Consider the following 17,284-nt stretch of genomic DNA (forward strand, 5'->3'; position numbering starts at 1 on the left):
ATTACCTTAGTCTTCTGCACATTGATTTTCAAGCAATATTGATTCCATTCTTTGATCGCTAATGGAAAGTATTCAGTGTGTTGGTTTGGCATTAGTGTGCAGTAAGCGTATGCGCCTGCTTGTGCCTGGTTTTCCGTGACAGTGAGGCGGATGCATATTTAGACATGTTTATAATGTTACGGGCGTCAAGCCGATGATCACAGGGAACAGAGGTGATGTCCAATGACCATGAGGTGATATTAATGAACCCCAGCGGGCTGGGCGCGAGCGCTCCTGCTCGCGCCACTGCCACCTTCTTCCTCGTCCGTAACAATAATATAACCGTTGTGTAATAACTGGTACAGAAATTTTAGGCGAGATTCCTTCGCCGCAAATGTTAGTAATTGAAGTCCAGGTAATGCGACGAAATTAGTAGGGGAGTCAGATGATTTGTATTTGCTATGAACGAAAATTGAAGCCTATCGTTGCACTTTCTCAAGCCGAGGGACGCAAGTGATTGATTGCGGGAACCAAACAGTGCTTGCGTATTCTAACCTCGGTCTTAGAAGGATAGTGTAGGCAAATAACGTGGTATCCTGAGGATCTAATCGTAAGCATTTTCTCGGAAAGAATAGTTCTCGCAAGTCGTCCGCGGTCACATTGGCGATATGCGCGTCATATCTTAGATCAAATGTTAAAATTAACCCTTGGTATTTATGTTATGAGAGCCTTGAAAGCGTTGATCCATTTATACTGTAGTTACAGTTATATGGCTGCTTTGTTTCTAGTGACTGTCATGTAAACGGATTTTTTAATGTGTAATGTCATCTGCCAAGTGGTACACCATTCATCAATTTTATTTAGATCGCTGCTTAGCTTAAGGTGGTCTGCGGAATTTTCTGTGGTTTTGTACAGGATACAAGCATCGGCGAAAAGTGTTATGTTGCAGTCAATATTTTAGATAATATCATTTATGAAGACTAAAAACAATACTTGTCCAAATCGCTGATGTAACAGGAACTGGTCTTGATTCAACGTGTTCGAAATTTACAAATTGTGAGCGGCAGGCCAAAAAATCCTTCATTCGACGTAACCCTTGGTCATTTCCAATTATGCTTTGTAGCTTCTATGTTTCTTGCGGCTGACACTGTCAGATGCTTTACAAAAGTCTAGTAGAATGATATCCGTTTGACTGCAGTCTGTCAGCACTGAGAGCGAGGTCATGAACGACCTCTGTTAGTTGAGTGATAGCCGATACGCCACAATGAAAACCGTGTTGATGGGGTGAAATGTCGCGTGTCTCCAGAAACTGCTTTACGTGTTTTGAGATAATGTGCTCCCTGATTTTACACGATGTACTGGTAATCGAAACTGGTTTGTTGTTACCGGGTGGGTTTGAATCGCCGGATTTATGAATAGGCAGAAGCTTCGCTTTTTTCCAGCCCTCGGGTAACTTCAATGTTGCTACGACTTAAGAAAAATGACACCTAGGTATTTGCTTCACCTTTCTTCACATAGTGTAAGGAATTGGTTGGGGATGTCATTTGGACCACCTCTTTTCTTTGTGTCTTCGTTTATAGGAAGGTGAAAACAACATCATCGGTTATATTGAGAGGACCAATATATGACGTAGGTGTGCGGCAGCGGTTTGGAAGAGTGTCATTATCTTTTGTGAAAATTGACTTGAAGAAATCGTTGTACACTTTAGCTTTGATCTGTTTTTTACTTATTTTTGAGGAAGTATTTCCATAATTTGAGGATCATCTATAAGAAGTTTAGGGAACGTCACGTTAAAATATTGCTCCTTTGCATGTTTTGATACCTCTTTCAGCCTCACGATTGAACAAGATAGCTTCAATAATTTGGCAAAATATTTTGTCTCTTATCTTCAATTGATCTGCATAGTCGCTTAACTTGTTATGCGTGAATCACGTCCCTAGTTATCCACAGGTTGTTTCTCTTAGGTTTTATTTCTTGTGAGACCAATTCACCTCCACAGTAGGTTGCATATCGTCCTCCTCCTCATCATCATAATCACCATGATTTATTTTCAACATGTCTTTGGGGGTCCCCAGAAGGAAAAGATGTTGAGAAACAGTTTGAGGGTGCCTGGGGCCCGTATTCTTAAACTCTTGTCATAAAGTGTTTACGTTAGGGATCTCACTCGATGCTATTTCAAAATACGATTGGAATTCGTGAACGAGGTTTGTTGCTATACCAGTGTCATCTGCTTTCGCAAAATTAGTTACGATTTGTATTCTTTTCTCATATACGGCTCTCTAATGGTAATCAGCAGGTAGGTATACTATGGTCCGAGATGCCTTCTGTGACATGAACCTGAGCACGGGATTCAAGAAAGTGATCACTGATTAATAAGGTCTAGAATATTACCTATTGATCCTTAGGTATGTGTGGGTATTAGAACAATTTGTTTAAGCTTAAAATTCAACATTAAATCAATGAGGGCCCCTGAAGCTGCTGACGTATAGTGAACTGTTGTCCAATTTACTCTGGGAAGGTTGAAATCACCCATGATAGTAATCTGTTAATTTCGGCCATGGTTCTTAAGGAATTCCTTAATTTCAGAGACGCATTCATGTCCCGTAGTAGAACTTCTGTAGAAGCAGCCGGTAACTATGTCTATTTTTACGAGCTATCTTGCAGAAAACAAATTCCGCGCAGGGGACTTCAAGCAGGACAACGAAAGGTATCTACTTCTTTACCAATGATGCCGCCGCCCCCTCCTCGTGAACCACGCTCTTTTCTGATGATGAAATTATTCGGTGGAGCGATTTCATCATTAGAAATTTCTGGTGAAAGTCCCGCTTCGGTGATGTCATCTACGTCTGGCCCATGGCAATATAAGGTGTTTTCAAGTGACTGAAGTTTGTTTGCTATACTTGTTGCATTTGTATTTATGATGTACAATTATTTGCATCAGCATTCTGGCGAGTCACTCACAGGTTGAATTCTGTGTCCTGTTTTTGAATAGGAATTCTGCTATTTGTTTCTTCGTCGCAAACAAAAATATTTCTGATCAACTCGTCATATGCCAGCGCGACCTTTTCCATATTTTCAGGTTCTTGCTTGGCGCTCGACCGCAGTTTCTTTCTACCTCTCGAACTCAGGCAGAAAAACTTTCACCAATAGCGTATTGTGCGTGTATGTGTCTTTTAGTTTAAAGAGGTGTTTTAATATTTGTGTCTTTTTGTCTCGAATCTACCAGTTTTAGAATTACTGACCTCGTTTTGTAACTTTCCTGCCTGCAGTCTGTGTATTTGCTCGATGGCGACAGCCTCTAGTTTGAGGGTATCTTGCACAACGTTTGGCTACCTGGTTGTTCAAAAGTTTCATTGGTTTCTTCTTGCTCCTCCTGGAGTCCGTATATATTTAATTTGACTTTCTGATATGATTTTCTAGCTCGTCGAGTTTTCTGTTCATTGTTTGGATCACTCGATTCATGCGAAAATATTCGTTTTGGCAGGGGGCGAGCTTTTTTTTTTCTTTCAAGCTGTTAATTCTCGTCGATTTCAACTAGCGGTAACTCCTTTCTTTTTTATGTCGCTCACTAGATTTGCTTGGCAATTTAGGATAGATTAGGTCCGGAGTTAGTTTCAATATCTCCGCCTAGAAGTAAAAACATGCGTAATACCACAGTGATACAAACCAATTGCTGCGGGCACGGCAGCACGAGCAAAAAGGGGCCACATGAGCGGACAAATTTGCCTTACTGTTTTCTCACCTACACAAAATAGATTAACGGGTTAATGTTCCTCATCTTGGTAGTGCTGCCATGTCCACTGCTGGCAGAATCTTCGTAGCTCGTATATATATCCAAGTATGGTGGCGATTGCAGCAGGCCATGTTCTCCGTTAAAACATGCTCGTGACTATCGGCCGCTGGAACGGGCAATCCCGTGCTGACAGCGATGCACATCGCGCATGAGAATGGAGTTGCCATCAGCTGCTAACAATGCCAGTTGGGTGAGGCTAATGGTTGAGGCTCATCAACCATTTTTGTTTTTCTTGAGACTAAGCATCCCGTAAACATTTGGTGGCGAGAGTACAAAATGGAGCCTCCCAAGGCAGGTGGGAAGAAATCTTGGATGTTTCCCCTACAATATCCTGCCCGCGCCTATTTTCTCTGTTTATCGGACAACGCGAATCCTCCGCGGTGAAAAATGAGACAGCAGAGGCGCTTCGAAGAAGCCAAACATAGCTATCGCGGGAACAGTAGCGGGTGAATTATGAAGTCGCTGATGCTCGGATTCTCATTTCTGCCATCAAGTCAGCATGTGCGAGGAATTTCAATCACCGTCACCGAAATGAACCGACATATCTCTGCGCATGCGTGCGACAGCGTGTTTCGAGCACACGTTACAACACAGACGTAACCCTAGAGAAGAGCGGCATAGTGTTTTGTGCTTCGGTGAAACACTATCGATATTGAGGGTTCTTCGTTTTCAGCTATCGCGTCTTACGCTTCAGGCTCAGCTTAAGTGTATTTTCGTGACTTCGGCGCATAGTGTGCGCATAGGCCACTACTGATCTCACGCAGCCTTCTGTGAGTGTGTGATCCGCACGAGCTGAAATACTGTAATCGGTTGCAATATATAATAAATGAGTTCACTTCACAAAGTTTTCTGAGGGGACTGTCAGCAAAGGTGTATACAGCACGCTCATCGAGCTGTAAACACCCGCGTGAAGCAGAATTGCAGGACTGATGATATTAGGCTATTGGCACCAAAGTTGTAAGAAAAAGTAAATGAGAGAATGTTCACGACATTCGTATGCAATACGACGTCGTATAGCCGTACGTCTTAAGTGATATTTTGTCTAGCTACGACATACTGCACCAATTCTGCAAGTCATCTTGAATACGTCACTTTGATGACATCATCTAGTTCTAGTTACGACATACCACACCAACTGCAGGTCATACTAAGCCATATAATATGACATCATTATATTTCTAGTTACATCTACACGACTTGCAAATCGCACTTTGTCATTATTTAATGATGTCATGAATTCTTAGTTACAAATACTACACCACATTAGTCATACTTTGCCCAATAACTTAATGGCGTCATCAGTTCCTAGTTACTACACACTATGCCACTTACCAGCTAATATTTGCTCATATGACACTCGTCTCATATGGCGGGGCCAGGTGTCCAGGGAGAATGTGTGTGAAGAATACTGCGTCTTTCCTACACATCAATTAGCAGTTTGGGTGGTGATGATGGTGGTAAAATATTTATTGAGGAAACCAAGGTTTATTAAAGGATTGCAACTGCTCTTGATGCCGGGTGATGTCCGTCATGCCGTGCCTGGCAGCGACCGCTTCTATCCTGCCGACCATCCTCTCCTACGAAGCCAGGTCCAAGCTGTAGGCAGCGATCTCCCAACCCTCTTGATACGCGAGGCCCCAGTGGGGCGGATGCTGGAATCCGTGCATATAAACAATGTCAAAGGTAGCCATGAGTGCGCCGCATAGAGCATGTGAGGTTCTAAGGGCCCGGGTGAGCCGAGGCCAATTAAGCAGGAGAGGGGAAATTTTGGCTTGTAGCTGTCACCAGATTATTTGATGGGGATTTTAGAGAGCGGGGTGAGTTTGCGGATTTTTTGGCAGAGATTACAAGGCTGTCCTGTAAGCGCGATGTAAATTCTTGTTAAAGAGCCCCATGTGGTCAAAATGCCCGGAGCCCTTCCCCACGGCGTCTCTCATAACCTGAGTCGCCCTGGAAAAGCGCAGTGCATGCCTCACTTCCCGGTGGACACCTACATGCATTTCACATGCAAATTTTAAACGATTTCGCTAAACTGTGAGCCTCTGGATGAAAGCTTTGACACTAAAAATTGATTCTGCCTTTTACTTTCTTGATTCGCTCTCATAAGAGTCAAGCTGTAGCCCCTTTGACGTTCATGTGAAAGTCAGACTCGTCCCCGCCGGCAGAACGTAGCGTTCTACGCATCACAGTGTTGTTGCCAGTTGCTATTGCTGACCTCGCTTCGATGACAAAATGCACGCTGTAATTGAGCGCATTTTTTAGTTACACACTCGATTTTAGCAGGCCCTCAAAATGGTCTTCCAGCTGTTCTTAAACCGTCTCAAAATGCTCAGATAGTAACAGAAATGGATAATAGCTTTACATGGAGTTTAATGCATTTCAATGAATTTTCGTAATTCAGTACGTCAGTTTACGTTATGAAAAATATTCTTGCGGAAGTGGTATGTATTTAGCATTTCCTTCACAGCGGATAATTTATTGGTGGAAATAACCATTTACGCACTTATTGATCTGCAAAACAATCTTGTGTATAACATTTTGGTAAACTGGCATCATTTGCCAATGTTTTAGTGCGCCCTCTTTACTTCATGTAAATTAATTCGCGTTTGGCGTTTTCGGACCATTATGCTAAAGCTATCTTTCAGGATTTGCTTATAGCACAATAACACTGTTAAAACATTGAGATTAATATGTATAGATACCCTCTTTGCCTTGATCTTAGACCCCGTTGAAGGCAGCTTGTCTGCAGTTGCGCCTTTTTGACAGCCGATTTGCCGGTTATGTTAGTTGTGCTGTACGCTTTTCTTACCGGCAGTGTAGCACTTCGCGTTAGTTTTGAGGATGTCGGGAAGTGTTCTTTAAGAAAGGGGGGGGGGGGGTGGGGGGGTGACAAGACATACAAGACATAGAAATTATCTGCGGCACAGGAGCGATTGTGCTGTAGCACTCTTAAAAATTCGCGGCATAGTAGGACTATCCCATGCACTTAATAAAGTCCCAGTTATAGGTGGGGTTATTCATAGACATGCATAGATGTCCTTCAAAAGTTATCGACCAGCCGGTGGCGGGGACTACTAATAATGGCTCAGTAGATATCGTTGCATCTTGTGCTCGCAGCATTACACCCCTCTTATTATTCTGGCCCTTTCAGTGACGTCATCTTCGTGCTAGCGGCGGACACAGCGAGCAAGGGCCTGCGCACAGTCATCACTTTCATGTTCCTGGGACACCTCTCCACCAGCATTGGTGTCGATGCCCACATGCTCGTCGACCCGGGTGTGTCTTTTTAACTTATAATCTCGATTACATTTCGTGGAGCGGGCACGTTTTGCACAATAATTGTAGAAGGTAAAACTATATGGGTTGAAATCTCGAAAGATTTAGCATTCCGTCAGTACTAACCAGCGCATTAGTCTCATTTGGAAACCTGCGGCGTATAGAGAAATGCTTTATTATACAATGGGTTTAAAAATTTTGTATTAGCATCATTTCTTGGTGGAAATGCACACCGCGCCTTCTTTTTTCCATTTTTGTTTTGTCTGTGTGCATGCTTCTTTTGTCCCTTGGCATCTTTCTTCCCAAAAGCCAACATTCGTCCATGTTAGTCATTTCGGGCCTGTTTCTTGAAGAAAGGCCTGAGAAGTCTCATCTTGTATAGCGTTTGCCATCTGCAATCGCACACTTCAACGCGCGCCAAGGAACGCCACGCGACAGCCGCGGCCGTGACACTTTGTCCACGACATTATCAGCCATTAAAGGCTTTCGCCTTAATATGTCGGTCACTGCGCACTTTTCGCACATGCAGAGTCGGACCATGAAGTGAGCATTATGCCCCAGGCCATTAGTGCGGTGCCGTGGCAGCAGTTCTGGGGTCAAGTTCACTCCTTGTGGCTGATCTCCACGGTGCTCCCCAAGTTTGTGAGTATGCATATTGTGACTACGTTCCTTTTCTGCCATGGAGCAGAATGCTGTCTGAGTATCCAGTTTGTCTCAAAGTTGCACATTCGCTAGAAGTGACAGGGTGCTCGAAGGCAAAGGATAAATTTCTTCCTGCTGTGATTCCTTAACCTGTATGCACAGCGTTTTTCTCTATTTTTCCTGAATCGCAATTCAGCTACCTTAACCCTGAGTCCGTGAGCCTGATTTTAACAGCCAAGTGTCAAAGCCAAGGAGATACCACGGAAAATTGGTGTAGTGGTGTGTCCCTGCGCAGGGGCTTTGGAGTCTCCTGTTGTGGTGTCTATTGCCCGGGTGCCATAACTGCCTCGTTAACACGAAACCAACTCCAACTATCCGAAAAAGAAATCGAGGCAACTTTGTCTTCCCGAGCTATCATATTGCTACGGGGCGGCTGGCCGATGAAAAGAGAACAGAGGACAGAGAGATGAAGTTCGATGACCGTGAGATGACGTCTAATTAAATGTTGGCTGGCCTAGCACGAGCGCGCCTGCCCGCGCTACTGCCCGCTTCTTCTTCGTCTATAACATCCCAGGGGCCACCGAGCGATCGTCCCGATCGTGGATGAGGAAGTTTGTCGATGTTGATGAGTCCATGATATGATGATTGGCGTCACAGGATCGCTGAGGAGGAAGAAGACAACTGCTTGCCGCCATGATGATTCTTGGATGAAGCCTGGCCTAGGATGCTTTCGGCCCGCTGGTCTCCAAGATCCGATGGCCGAGCCTAAGGCACGCACCGCATGGCAGGGGCAGGGGTGATGTGTTCATGAGTGGCGGCGTCTTGCGTCGTTGGGGTCTCAGGTCGGCAAATCGGGTCCGTAGGGTCACATGATCATCGGCTCTCGATGTGTCTTGTGATCGTGTGGGTGGGGTCTCGGGTCAGTCTCCTTCGTCATGTCTTGTGGTCAGGGGGGGTGGGACGGGGCGGTGGAACGGCAAGGTCGCTTCGGGTGCGACAGGCTGGGGAACAGCCATATGATGCGCTCCATGGAATTCGCTGCCGACGGCGCAAGCAGACACAGGGCACCGAAGCTCCGGGCCAGGATGATGATTGATGATGACATACCCAGCGCCTGCAACCAAATGTTACGGGGCGGCAAGCCGATGCAAAGAGCAGAACAGAAGAGAGAGATAAATTCGATGACCGTGAGATGACGTTTAATAAACTGTTGACGGGCCTAGCGCGACAGCGTCTGCCCGTGCCACCTGCCCGCTTCTTCCTCGTATGTAAAAATATAATACCCTGCATCTGTGATCTTTGTCGCATCGAACAAATGGAATGTCACAGGCATCGTGGTTGTGCATTGTGCACAGGTTTTACTGCGTTCTTGTGCTTCCAAAACAAGTATGCTCATAAGGGATACACTAGCGAAGTTGACTTCGCCAATGTATCGCGAAATTTAACTTCGTCCCATTTTTACTACAATGAGTGTCTAACCTAATTTAAGTTTGGCCAATTCAGTGGTGCTTTACAAATTGAACTGGGCCAACCCCACAATATGGACCCCTGTCCCCCCAATATTTGGTTTCGTCCGAGCTTGACGAAAATTAGCATCTAACCTAATTTGAGTATGGCCAACGCAATGCCGACTTCCAGATTTTGGTGGGCAACCACATCTGGTCCATTGGTACCCAAACTTTTACTCGATCCGAACTTGACCATGTGGCACGGCAGCTAACCAAGGGCACTGGGCAAAGAAACACAAAACTCATAACGGAACTAGGCTCGGATTCCGCAATGCTTTCTCTTCGTGTAAGCTGTCGTAAGGGCGTGCACCCTGCAGTGGTTTGTGTTTTATACACACATCCGAACAGTATTCGGGAAATCATTGTCTGGAAAAGAGAGGGTTAGGAAAAACGGGATGTGCTTTGTCCAAGTCTGCTATTGCAGGCGCTAAACAAGCATTGTGTTATATTATCACCATTTCAGTAAAGTGTCGCCAAAAGTGATGACTGCTAATCGCGGGATAACCGGCAGCCTCACCCTACCGAACCCTACCGCAGCTCAGTTCTGTCATGACGACAACCTTGGCCCCCTAGTTAATGCGGGTGCGTGGAAGTTTCGGAAGCTTAATTCTCACCACTCTTGAAAGTGCCGCCACTATGGCCTGGCCAGTCGCTCCCCGCTTACATCTTTTTCCTAACGCTGATGATGTGCCCGTTGCAGTTTGAATTAGAGTTCGCTTGCCTGCACGTTTTAAATTTCCCCTTCTGCGCATCGCACCGCAGTTTATGGTGCCGGACATCCTCCTTGAGCTTCTGGCTGCCTCGCACCCTCTGGTGGTGGCCAATCGGACCCTCGTGCACTTTTTCCTCTGTGCGCTTCTCGTCACCGCCAACACTCTGGTCTGCAGCCCCGTGAGTGTCTCCACGCTGCAGTGAAATTCAAAATATCAAACGTCGCCAGGTTTACATTACGCTCTTTCACGATCTTCTAGAAATAGATTTTAGGCCGACATTTCGAGACCTACTGATGCCCTTCTCCAGGGGCGATTGACAAATGGGTGAGGAGCGGCAGGGGGCGACCTCTGCGGTCCGTTTGTAGCCATGTGACAATTCACGGCAGCCTTTTTACTGTCGTCTTCGAGGTCTGTAGATAACACGACTAAACGCGACGTCTCGCGAATGTATGATGCCGGTCACTGGGAGCATGACAATCTGTGCATTACGCCCGGTTATTATTGTAGGGACGCTGTCTTTATGTGCAGCACTGCGTGCCAGCACCTCGCTTGTGCCCTTCGCGTACGGGGCACAATGGGAGCGGTTTCTTGGCTTCGGTGCTGATTAGTTTATCTGAACTCCCTTCCTAACCCCGGGAAATGCTTTAAATAAAATCACACCTATAGCAGTTCTTATCCAGAAAGTCCAGCACCACTAGCTTCTTTTTTTTTGTCTCTCTCTCTCTATCCGCTTGGAAGGAGCAGATGGCATCCGCTTTCGTCAGGACGCTCACCGCGGGATAGCCCTTCTGTCTAATGGTGCGATTGCCAATAAAATTTAAGTTTCTGCCGATATGTGCCGGCTCCTATACACACAGTCGCGGTCTTATTTTTTTAGCAGAACTTTACATGCAATCACCACGTTAACCACAAGGCCTCTGTCGTCGTTAGTATGGGTTATTTCAAGCTCGCAAGATGATGCACTGCGACCTGTAACTTTAGTCTCTCTGCTCCGGCATTAGGGTGGAGCCACAATGGCTTCCATCTTCGTCCACAACCACGACCAAGACCTGCGCTTCCTGGTGCTGTTCCTGGAGTCTGTCGTAGTGCTGCAGTTCTGCGGTGCGTTGCTTTATTTATTTATTTATTCAAGTTATTCTCAGGGCCATAGAGAGTAATAGAACAAATCATAATTAAAGCGTAATGTTACAAAATGTTGCTAGATATACAATTTTAGCTGAAGCATTCCTTAAATAAACGAGCGTCATTGATTCGTGCCAGTGCTGCAGGAATGTGATTCCACTCGTCGGATGTACGGGGTAAACATGAATGAAAGTAGGTTTTCGCTCTGCAGTATGGTACTCCAACTATGTGGGCTTGACGTGTCCCCTACAGCAGGTACATGCTGTAGGGGTGAAATAATATCTTCTCGCGCGTTAGAATGATGAAACTTTTTGGAAGGCGTAGGCTAAGTCTTGCCCGACTAGATGAGAGGCATGACAGGCCGAAGATGGCTTTCATGCTGGGATTGCTTGCACTTCTGCTATAATTGCAAAAGATGAACCGAACAGAACTTTTTTTATGCAAGTGCGTTGATTTCTGCTGATAAGAGCCCCAAGTTTATGCTGCGCAGGTACCATGATTTTAGGGTAGATCCTCTAATGAAGAGAGCGCAGAAAATGAAGCATTTCGGACAGCAATATTTTCGCATGCCGCCTTTTTGCCAGCCGTCAGCCGTCCAAGATGACAAAAAATACTGACGTAATTATATATTTTTATTTTAAAATACTGCAACCCAATTGCGAGGTATAGCAGGAGCGGGTATAAAAACTTTCATACAATTCAACACATCAAAGACATATAATAACAACAAAAAATATTATCACAACACATAATACCTGCTTACTCGATTTCCGGCGCAAATTCAGAAATTGATGATGAACGGATATTTCCATGTAAGGAGCCGTCCCAACTGTCCACAGTGTAAGGAAAGAAACTCTATTTTAAAGCGTTGGTACGGGCAAAAACATTATATTAAGATTAAGATGGCTTTTAGTTGCAGATGTTTCTGAAAACAAGATATGCTCTGAAACGCTATTGGAGGAACTCTGGCTTATGACTGGATTAAAGCGGACTTAGTTTTAGGGAAGGTGTTGCAGATGAGGGTGCAAAATGGAAGTCGTAGCGGCGACAAATAAATCGTACAGTTTTCCGTTGTACACATTCGATTTGATCAATTTCACGGTTTTTATATGGGTCCAGACATTTGACGCATATTCAAGAAAAGGCCGAATTAAAGTTTTGTACATCTGCAATTTGGCATGTTTAGGAGCTGCTTTTGCTATGCGCCTCAGGTAACCAACCTTCCTAAGACCTTTAGCAGTGATGTAATCGATGTGCTTTGCCCATGGCATATTATGAGTAAAAATGATACACCAAGGTATTTGTATTCATCTACTGTATGAAGGGATGAAGCTTAATATGAATGTGATAAAGGATTGGAGAACAACGGTTTTGCTGAAGTTGACATTCATCTGGCACGTATTGCACCAGTCAAAGAATATACCAAAACGCTAAGAAGGAGGTGACCACCGGCAGTGTTAACAGCGTGGTACAATACACAATCATTTGCGTATAAACGGATCTTTGAAGCTATATTAGTAGGCAAATCAATATTATACAGTAAAAATAACAAAGGGACAAGCATGGAGCCTCACATCAGCCAGAAGAATCAACGGAATTGAAGCGAACGGACTGGAAGCGGTGTGAGCGGAAATATGCAATCCAATAAACCAGTTGAGCATTATTGAGAATGACTTTCAGCTTGCTTAACAATTTACAGTGGATGATGTATCAAAGGCTTCTGAGAAGTGGATGAATATGGCGTCGAGTTAGTTGCCGGCATAGATCTTAAGAAGAATGTCATGTGCAAATCCAGTTAAATGAGTCAATAAATCCCCTGCTATATTCCCTACGAAACCCTTGTTCAGCCGTAGAGAGATTACTTGTTTCAAGACACTCCATGATATGTTTATAAATTATGTGTTCTAAATTCATAAATGGGCATGTGCTGTTAAATAGAGGGGCTTATAGTTAGAAATCATTTGCTTGTTGCCGAATTTATAGAGTGGAAGTACAGTAGCTAGCTTCCATGAAAAGAGCCGATGCCGGTCGAAAGATAGTTTTGGAAAATTATGGAGAGGAAATAACGTACAAGAAAAGTGTTTGGAATACCATCCGGCACAGCGTATGCTTTTGCGTTAACTCACAAGATGACAAAGCCTTGAGTTCTAACCTTGATATCAGGGAGTGAACGATCGTAATCAAGAAGACTGAAAGATGAAATTGTGTCGTTATCACATAGAAAAAAAATTGAAAGTAAGTATTAATGCGCCAGATATTTGAGCGGAGTCCGTGATAATTTCGTCATCAATTACAATTGAGGTGGTTGATGAGTTTGAGGGTAGAATTGAGCTCCAAAATTTACGAGGGTTATTTCTTATCAGCCCTTTCAGTTGAACGCGGAAGTAGAAGTCTTTAGCAGAGTGGATTTTAATACGAAATTCCTTTTTTGCAGCTTGAAATTGAGCAACAGCATCAGGGTTATGGTTGCATATCATGCGCCTCAGCCGAGACACAAGGCGTGACATGTGCAAAACGTCACGATTAATCTAAGGGACAGTAGGATTTCTTTTTTTTGTTTTAACGGGAACAAACTGTTGAATGTGCAGTTTAACAATGCTTTCAAAATAATCATCAAATTCAATAACATCACCTTGGCGGCTAAGTGCGCAAAAAGAGTCGGAACACTCAGCCAGTTTGTCGATTATGGAGTGGTCGTCAGCGTGGCAGAAGTCAGAATATGACGTGAAGGTGTATTGCGGTCTACTAGAGAAACGGGATATGGTGAGAAGTGCCCGTAGTCAGAAATACCATCAACAACCACGCACTGAAAGCCGGCCTTTGTTGGGTTGGGGCTTAGGAAAATCAAGTATGGAGGCTATTCGTATTTTCTTAACGGAGGCGTGGCAGGCAGCTGGAATTTAACACAAGTTGCGACCGAGTGAACCTTGGTCAGCATTCTCATTCGTAACAGCCCACCGTAGAAGGACACAGTCAGGTATGTTTTTCATTCAGTTCGGTGCCCAGGAAGTGTTATAAAATTCATGTTATGCACAAATACACATGCATTTGTATATAGGTACAGTCTTCTACAGTGTTGTATAGAAATTGTACCTGGGGAACATAAACGCTATCTTTGTTTTCAGAACAAAAGTACACTGGTGTGATTATTGGGTACTGGGCCTTGCTGAGGGTGTTACGTGTTTCAATAGACACACGCTGTGCATCGTGCGGGCGTTTCCAGGTACGCACTGACGTGTGCCTCTTCTTCGCAGGCGTACACAGACTCAATATCATCTCGGCAATGATGACCGGCAGAGAATGCAGCTTTTTCGTGAAGGTCTGCTGGACTTCGATCATTCCCATCACGGTGATTGTAAGTGGTGACCAAGTGTCTGCTTCTTTTCACTGCCACTAATTTCTAGATATACACCGCCTGTCAAAAGCTGCACACATTTGGAACACATTCATACCTAATTTTAACTTAGTACCTGCTAACGATGCAGGGTGGAATTATGACAGCAGTGTTCAGTACATAGCAACTGATTTGAAGCAGAATATTTCTTTTTACCGTGATTATAAGCTGCAGGATTACGAGGCCATTAGCATATATTCCAGAGAATATCCTCAAAAGTCTCCGGAATGCTTAATAAACTTTTGTCAATTTTCCTTCTTATAGACGATGAAAATAGCGCAGGAGACGGGACAAAGCAATAAACAACACAAGCGCTCGTGTTGTCTACTGCCTTGTCCCATCACCTGCGCTATTCTCTTCTACCATTATCAGTACCCAATTCGCCCAGCAACCCAATCTGTTGCTGTTCCTTCTTATATATGCTTATTGCACACGGTTTAAAATGGAACTTTTTCGTAAGTGAGTGTCACATCATTTACCGCAGTTTAAAGGTCCTCTTAGCGTACCGATTACAGCCTTGTGTCAGCTTTTAGAGTCGTTTTGGAGCCTTATTTCCTTTCGCAGTGCATCTTCTGCGCTGAAGGGACAGTCGGTTACAATGGACCCAGCTTCCACTACCCCACGTGGACCTACGCCATCACGGCGTGGCTATACCTCGTACAGCTTAGCTGCATTCCAGTGTTCGCCATTGTCTTCATGAAAGAAACTGGCCTGGTGAGTGAAGCAGCTCAGGTGGTGACAAAAGGAATGAGTGCGAATCAGCACCATAGGGCAGAAGGTATACAAAATTGTATATGTCTTTGTATATCGTTACGTGGCAGGAGGCGTAGAGAATACGTAAAACACTGGTATACTCACACCGAACACGACACAAGCACAGGCCGCTCCGGACGTCAAATCACAGACTGCTGGAAAGAATTCAGGCCCCGAGCGCGTGCCATGCACACACACCCATACACACTTTGTCTGCCTTATTGGCCTGCGGCGCCGGGTACGGGAAGTGCTCTCGGGGAAGGCAGGTTCAATCTCGTATGTGACGGTGGTGACTTGATACAGCACACAACATGGGCCCAAACTGCGAGAAAGCTTTTCCCAGAACCCAATACGTCGAGACAGCACCGAGAGTAACACAAAGGTACCAGGTAAGGAGTTGTCGAGGCTGTGGCTCTTGTAGTGCTCTTGCTGAGAAGTTTGGGAGGCTTGCAAGCGGGAACGGGCGACTTGGCGACCACAGTCGATACGGGAAATAGCTTTACGGGCGTGTAAAAAAGGGGGGGGACCCCACATTCGAAATAGTGTGTCAAGAGCAGTTGAGGCTCATGGCCATACAAGAGGTAAAACGGACAATAGCCGGCAGTGTCGTGACGGGCGAGTTATAAGCAGATGTAACATATGTGAGGGCGACGTCCCAGTCACTGTGATCAGAAGAGACGCACATGGCGGGCATATGTGTAAGAGTGCGAGTAAGCCGTTCAGTGAGGTCATTAGTCTGTGATTGGTAAGCGGTCGTCAACTTATGTTTAGTTGAGTACGCGCGAATAATGTCCGAAATGGTAAAAGGAAGCTGTGGCGAAGGTCAGTGATCATTCGGCGGGGAACTCTATGATGAAGAATGAGATCGTGAAGCAGAAAGTCGACGACATCAGCGACAGTACTGGTGGGGAGCGCGCGCGTTATCGCGTACCAGGTGGCATAATATGTGGCTACTGCAACCTATCGATTGCCAGAAGTGGACTCAGGAAACGGTCCGAGAAAGTCGAAGCCAACACGGTAGAAGGGCTCCGGAGGGATGTCGATGGTCTGAATGAAGCCAGTAGGAGAAGATGCAGGCCGCTTGCAAAGCTTACACTCAACGCAAGTACCAAAGTAACTGCGCACTGAGCGGTATAGAGGGCAGGCCAAAAGCGACGACGGGCGTAGGCGTACATGCAAGCAGCGCCTAATAGCCAGCAGTCGGGAGATCATGGAGTTCGTGAAGAACGACTGTTCGCAAGTGCTTGGGGACTACTCAGAGAAGGTCAGGACCAGTGGACTGAAGATTCCGGCGGTATAAAATATACATCTATGAGAGCAAAGCGGATCAGTGAAGGGTCGGTTTGGGCGGACTTTAGGCGATTAATGATTTAGAGAAGCTCCGCATCTTGACGCTGTCTTCGCGAATAGTTTTAAACGGTGATAGTGAGAGCATGTCAATTGCGCATGCACTCGTGGCAGTATCAGTCTAGGCAACAGGGTGAGAGGCAGTGGGCATTTTTGTGCAACCGGCCGGACTTGTAGATCCCAGTGTAGCCAAATTCTTTGAGTCGTAGGGCCCAATGCCCGAGGCGACTCATAGCATTTTTCAGAGAAGAAGGCCAGCACAGTGCGTGATGATTTGTGACAACTGTGAATGCCCTGCCATTTAAGTAATTTAAGAATGGCCCAGACGAGGGTCAAGCACTCTCATTCGTTAATAGAGGAATTCTTCTATGAGGACGATACGAGGCGGCTGGCATAGGCAATTACGCGATGAGTGCCAGAGTTGTGCTGGGAAAGGATAGCCCCGATCCCATGGCCACTGGCATCATGACGGACTTCCGTAGGAGCTGAGAGATCAAAATGTGCCAAGACCGGCGGGGTGGTAAACTTTCCCATACGCTTTGCAAAGGCTTGGCCTTGGGAAGACCCCCAGAAAAACTTACATCCTTTTAAGAAGATCTGTGAGTGGCTGATCAATGTCGACAAAATCTTGAATGAACCTATGAAAGTAGAAACAAAGATCCAAAAACCTTCGGACGTCCCAGCTCGAACGGGGCACCGGGAAGTCGTTTACTGCTTGGGTCTTGTCTGGATCGTGACGAACTCCCGTAGCATCGAC

The 17,284-nt window shown here is 45.3% G+C and overlaps 2 protein-coding genes across 3 annotated transcripts in view; both read left to right on the forward strand.

Annotated features, from left to right (window-relative positions):
* Positions 1-7,068, forward strand: part of LOC146188193 (sodium-dependent nutrient amino acid transporter 1-like) — a 351,255-nt gene extending 344,187 nt beyond the window's left edge. The window contains exon 16 of one of the 2 annotated variants that reach the window (XM_084603685.1): positions 6,924-7,068. In XM_084603685.1, the coding sequence (XP_084459811.1) occupies positions 6,924-6,926 (3 nt within the window). In that variant the 3' untranslated portion in view covers positions 6,927-7,068. The remainder of the gene's footprint in view (positions 1-6,923) is intronic. The other variant, XM_084603683.1, reaches the window with a different exon arrangement.
* A 541-nt stretch (positions 7,069-7,609) lies between these two features.
* Positions 7,610-15,257, forward strand: LOC146188203 (sodium-dependent serotonin transporter-like). The gene is made up of 5 exons (XM_084605006.1): positions 7,610-7,690; positions 10,913-11,012; positions 14,288-14,388; positions 14,992-15,141; positions 15,249-15,257. Exons 2-5 carry the CDS (start codon positions 10,925-10,927, stop codon positions 15,255-15,257), a joined length of 348 nt encoding a protein of 115 aa, XP_084461132.1. The 5' UTR covers positions 7,610-7,690; positions 10,913-10,924.
* The last annotated feature ends 2,027 nt before the right edge of the window (positions 15,258-17,284 follow it).

The sequence above is a fragment of the Amblyomma maculatum genome, chromosome 5 (assembly GCF_055883805.1).
Source record: "Amblyomma maculatum isolate TAMU_Amacu chromosome 5, ASM5588380v1, whole genome shotgun sequence".
Classification (NCBI taxonomy): domain Eukaryota; kingdom Metazoa; phylum Arthropoda; class Arachnida; order Ixodida; family Ixodidae; genus Amblyomma; species Amblyomma maculatum.